General features: G+C 41.3%; 1 protein-coding gene across 1 annotated transcript; it reads right to left on the bottom strand.

Moving 5' to 3' along the window:
• Positions 1-261: 261 nt before the first annotated feature.
• fam163ba (family with sequence similarity 163 member B, genome duplicate a) lies at positions 262-5,367 on the bottom strand. Its single transcript, XM_041960860.1, has 2 exons — positions 5,275-5,367; positions 262-699 (listed from the first exon to the last, which is right to left on the bottom strand). Exons 1-2 carry the CDS (start codon positions 5,365-5,367, stop codon positions 262-264), a joined length of 531 nt encoding a protein of 176 aa, XP_041816794.1.
• Positions 5,368-6,158: the final 791 nt, after the last annotated feature.

Here is a 6,158-nt window from a genome sequence, read left to right on the forward strand (position 1 = left end):
TTTTTTGAACGCTTTAAACTCCCCGTTTGCCCAAGTGTAGGATCTTGGACCTGAGCATAGTACCTTTGAAAATCCTGTCCTGAGTGCCATCTGAGTCCTTCATTCTGCAAGAGGTGACCAGTAGAACAAGACCAGATTAGATCAGACCATACTAGACTGGACTAAACTGGTCAAGATTGACAAAAACACAGTCTGACTCAAGCCCAGTCCTGCCTAGGCCATCCCAGTTCATTTAAGCAGAAATGGTCCAACCTCGGCCAGCTAAACATCGGTGCTGATGCTGCAGCTGCGTGTGAACATGTCCCTCATGGTGACCGAGCGGGCCAGGTTTGGTTTACGGTAGTTTGAAATGTTCACAGGCACTGGCAGTTCCAGGTCCTGCTGCTGGACGCTGCGGTAGCTGATCCGGTCACCTCCGTTCCTCAACCCATCTGGTTGATGGTGGAGCTGCGGCTGAGGGGGCTGGAGGTAGAAAGGCAGCTCATAGTGCGTACAGGATGGACAGAAGGTCTGTGAACGTGTCAGTTTCCTGGCCAGCGGAGGGGTGGAAAAAAGGTCTGGGCCATTTGGGATGGAGGAGGCGGCGGCTGTCGCCGCCACAATGTTGTGATTGGAGTGGACGGGTGGAAGGCGGGATGTGACGGCGAAGTCCGGCTCCTCCTCCTCCGACTCGGACTCTTCCTTCTTGCAGCAATAATACTGGTGGTAGGAGAGGAAGAAGGATGGGATATGAAGATTGGAGATAAGAGGATGGGAAGGAGAGGGAAGGAGAATATTGAGACAAGATGTACCGAATTATGTAAAATGTAAGAGGGATGAAAGAGAGAGAGGGAAGTTAACAAGAGGCATCACAGGAAGTTAAAGAACAATAAAGAGAAAAAGAAGCACATTTATTACAGTGAAATATCTGCATGGTCATAATGTAAGCAGCTACAAGGTAAAATAAATGTTTTGACAAATTAGTTTATTATTCAGCCAGTGAAGCTTATGTCAGCCTCCATATTATAATAATTATGATCATGTAGTTCTATTTTACATTGTTTGCCAGCACAAAGCTAAAGGTTTTGTGCATACTGAATACAACAAAATGGCAAAAAAAACATTACATATAAAATATTGTCTAAATGAGTGTACCTACACAACATGAGACAACTACATTTGTCTGTGGTTTGCACATTATGGACAGGACGCATGCTCTTTAGAGAGAATATGTCTCTCATAATCTAATCCCATGAGGAGCTCTCCATCAGCATCACCCAGATGTTCATAAACAGTATGATGCAAAAACATTGTTTTTTTTCGGTAGTTGAGCCAAATCCTCAACAATTACAATTCGAACAGACTTGTATACAGAATCCACTTTTCAGTGGAGAATTTGTGGTTGCTATTTCTGGACCACAAAATGTAGCTTTCACATTCATTCCTGGCATCCCGCCATCTTATTTGAAGCCACAATTTGAGGATCACTTTTGATTTTGCTGTGAAATATAAGAATCCTAAGAACTGTAATCAGGTCTAAGTGGAAAGAAGCATATAATTTCCACTCCAGCAATTCTACCTTAGTTTCCAGTCGATCTCAGTAAATAGACTGCATTTTCAACCATTCACACACACTCACACAAGCCGAGGCAGGGAGCTCCTATACAAATCTTAACCGGCTTGCTCAAGGAGTCTTGAACACATGGCTAGGAGGAGCTGGTTATAAACCGCCAACTCTGCGGTTGATGCTCTACCTGCTGAGCCACAGGCACCCCTCTCGGCAGGAGTTTCACATCAAAGTTTTAAGGTGGTAAATGTCTCGACCCCCTTTACAGAGCTTTTGAATCCGTGTGTGAATAGCCTTACAGTTATAAGGCAGATTTTAAATCCACTAATGTACACTTAGATTATCAGACCAATCTTGACTGTCATAACATATTTTGTTTGCTCTGCTCTTTTTAAACTCCATTAAGCCATATTTTTGACATTAAAACCAAATGATTCCAGGCAATGTGAAAAAAGACTTCCCACTAATAATCAACCCCCAACCCCCCTTCCCCCCTTTTCCCTTATAAACTGTGTGGCAGCAGAAACAGTCCATATACAGAGTATTTCTTAAAAAAGAGAATATTGACTTTACTTTCTAAAAACAGCATTATCTTCCCTCAGTTAAGATGGGCTGACTCAAATATACTTGAACAGGGCTCTTGTAATGTTTCCTGTTAAATAAATTTGAACATTTGGAGCAAAATCTATAAAAATACTCAAAGGGGCTTCTGAAACTGAGCTTGTGCAGGAATTTGGAATTCTTTGATGAAATTATTATTATGTTCCCTTGAGGAAAATTATGTATCTTTCATGTCCCTTGACTAACTTATTCAGATCCAAATCCTGAAAAATTAAAGATAAAGTTATGATAGTAATTCGTGATTCCCAGATGTTCAAATTAGGAGCTACGTGATAACGAGATTAAGTTGCTCTCACGTGTATTTTCTGATACCAAGGATGAGTTTCAGTCTTCAGTGTTAAGAAATAGCTCAGTAAAGGTATTAAAAGGTGTGATAGCAGCAAACTGTAAGTCGATTTTTGCTCTGCTACTGAGAGCACTGAGAGCGGTTGGTGCAGCTGCTCAGTCATTTTGTCAATTCAAACCACTTTGGCCTGAGTCGGTGTAATGCATTGTGATTTCCAGCTTTCTCTTTGAGAGCATTTAGACAGATTGTACAAGATGAAGCAGATTCAGGGTAGAAGTTGATAAATTACAGCAAAACTTCAGCATTGTGGGAAATACGCTGATTTCATTTGTGGTGGAGAGTTAGATAAGAAGATTGATACCACTCTCATGTCTGTAAAGTAAATATAAGCCTACAACCAGCAGCTGGCTATCTTGAGTTAGCATGAAATACTAACAAAATCTCTCTACCAGCACCTATAAAATCAACATATTCTATCTTGTTTGTTTAATCCGTACAAAAGCTGATGTGAATTTTTTTTTTTTTTTCATTTTAAAGGACCAGTGTGCAGGATTAAGTACCATGTAGCTGTGAGGCTGTAGATTGCAACCAACTCAACACCCCTCCCCAAGCATTTAGGAGAAGTTACGGTGGCCAAGAAACTCACGAAAAATGTGAAATGCTCTCTAGAGCCGGTGTTTGGTCTGTCTGTTCTGTGCATGGCAGTGCAACATGGTGGACTCTGGGAAAGAGGACCTGCTCCCTCTGAAGATATAAAAAGCTCTTTCTAAGGTAAAGAAAACATCAATCTTATTTTCCGGTCATTATACATTATTGAAAACATTACTACGAGTATTAAATTCCATTTCTACCTTCCATTTCTGTTGTCTACCAATAGATCCCTCTAAATCCTACACACTGGACCTTTAAGGAGACAATTCTTGGCTCTCAGCGGTTGCCATGCAACCAGTAGAGACTCCAGGAAGTTGACAGTCTTGGCCAAGAAACAGTCCAGCACATAACCATCCATAAAATGGTTTTTGTATCAATTAATCAGCTAGATATAACATTTGAATTAGTGAGCTTTACAGGTGCTGGTAGGTGGATTTTGTCACGTTTCCCAGAGCCAAGCTAGCTGTTTCCCCATGTCTCCAGTCTTTGTGCTATGCTAAGCTAACCGGCAGCCGTCGGTTGAGTGGTATCAATCTTCTCATCTAACTCGACCAGAAAGCATACTCCACAAAATGTTGAACTATGTCTCTAAGAAATGGACTATAATGTGATAATCCTTGGTCCAATTGTAACTCAATTTGCTGCATTTTCTGTAAAATGTTTTTGATGCATCATCACAAGTGCAAGCTGTGAAATGCACAGGGAATTAGTTCAAGTACAGTTGAGTTGTAAGTTTACAGTGTAGTGTAAAACAGAAACAAAACCACATGCTGGAATAGCAATCCACTAACTGCAGTAATGCCTCCTGGTGGTGTTATTAGTGTGATGTTTCAACTTCGTCAAGCAGGAAAACGCAAAGCAGTTCTTCTCGTCTAATTCCATTTTCATTGTTTTCATACACAGCCCAGAGCTCCTGACCAAGACCGCAGATCTGAACATCAGTGCACAACCCCACAGAAAGATGGAGAACATAATGACTTTTTAAAAATGAACACGATGTGATCTACTTAGTCAGAAATGAAACGGAAGTCTGCAAATAATGTGAGATAAGAATCAAAGGACTGAGTTGCTAAACTTTCAGACGTTGTAGAAAGAGACTGGGTTCAGAATGAGGCAGAAGTGCTGCTGAAAGCAAAGCGCTAACACACGTTTTTTCCTTACTCGAGTAAAGTTAAAAGCATTGGAGCTTATTCTTGTCAGTGCAGATACGAATGGCTTTCACTCCTGGCAGTGTTGCATCAATCCTCTATTTTTCTAGTTTCTATTAAACTTTCGATTCTACTGGCTGCAGAACAGATGATTCACCTGAAGTTCCAACAATGATCTGACCTTAATTTGATCGAACTGTGATAACTTTGCTGATCACATGACTTTCCTTCTGGCGCCTTCATCAGGTCCAAATTTTCATTTGTCCAGTACTTTTATTAATGAAAAATGCTAAGTGCATAATGAATGACATTCCCATCAGCCTCAGCTGTAGGCTAGTCTGTGTTTAGTGCTAATGAGCAAATGTTAGCATGCTAACACTAAATTAAGATGTTGATTATTGCAAAGATTACCTGCTATAACATCAGCAGCCCCACAGAGCCAGTAGCATGGCTGTAGTCTCTCAGCTTTGTTGAATTCTGTTTCACTTTGTTTATCTGGAGTCTCAAAAACAACTCAACACACTTCACAGAAATCTGGTGAGAGGTTTTTGCCATGAGCCAAGTACTGAATTATTTGTTTTAAGTGCTGAATGTATCACCATGTGGCCGTATGCAAACCACTAAATGTTTTGGCTTGCAACCAAATTTTGTTGATGCGTATCCTGAGCAATCTTGCAAAATCTGATGCCATTTTCACATTATTTTATTTTAAATAGTTTACAGCAATCATCAATCATTTCCTGTCTATCACTGTATTTGGTGCAATTCTGAATCCAACTGCAGTAAAAACATTTTCTCTTGAGTTAACAGAGTATGCTCTCATCCTCTTATTATTGATCTTGTTATCCTTGGTAATTGGGGTCAAAAACACAATTTCACAGATTAAAGCAGCCATACTTATTGTTATTTAACACCATCCTGTGACCATCAACAAAGTGCTGTAATCCCTTCCTTGAAGCTCTGCAATCATTCAGAGGAAATTCACAGAATGCAACAGAGACTGAAAGCAGCTGTGGCCTCACCTGCAGCCTACAGTAGCACAATACTGCGATGATAAGGAGTAATATAACAGTAGCTAGAATTCCACCAGTGATGACCACTGTCCCGGCTGTCATTCGAATGGCTCTCCATCAACACCCTGCAGAGAGAAAGAGGAGGGTTGGGAGGAGAGTGGAAAAGAGTAGAGGGAGGGTAGAGAGAGTGGAGGGTAGGAAGTGAGTGAAAGAAGAAATGATGGAGGAGAAAGCACACAATTCATGAGTACAGTGGCTTCATTAAGTAGATTATAACTGTGTGTCATCTCAGCGGTGCTTATTGAATTATCCAGCAGTTAGGAGACATGTAATAGAATCATCCTACAAACGCTGCTCATAATACAGACGGGATCTCAGACCGGAACATATAGAAAAAAGAAGTGAGAGAGAGAGAGAGGGAGAGAGAGAGGGAGAAGAGGAAAGCAGCAATCAGAAGCAGAACAGCAATAAAAATGAGACACGAAAGCAAAGAGATAAATGGACGGTGGGAGTGACGAGAGGTGGAGCGACTGAGGCAGGTGAGAGACACAAAGACGGCACGAGCAGTGAATTGACATGGAGCGAGAGGGAGAAAGAGGTCAAGATGAGCTTTAAAACAGGCATAGAAAGGGGTTTGATGAATGGATATGAAAGGGAGGGAATGAAGAAGGTGGTGCGAGAGAGAGAGAGATGGGGAGAGGTGACGCATAAATAGAGCGTACGTGGAAATGAGGAGGAGCGGATGGGATGATGACGAAGGAAAACAGGGTGGTTGTGTGACTAAAAAGATAAAACGAAACAGAACAAGCAATGGGAAAAGAGATTTTGCTGAGATCTTGCGTTAAGCCAAGCCCATGTGTGAATGACAGTCAAAACAGATGTGTGGAAGGCTG

This window comes from Chelmon rostratus, chromosome 19 (genome assembly GCF_017976325.1).
Source record: "Chelmon rostratus isolate fCheRos1 chromosome 19, fCheRos1.pri, whole genome shotgun sequence".
NCBI classification, from domain to species: Eukaryota; Metazoa; Chordata; class Actinopteri; order Chaetodontiformes; family Chaetodontidae; genus Chelmon; species Chelmon rostratus.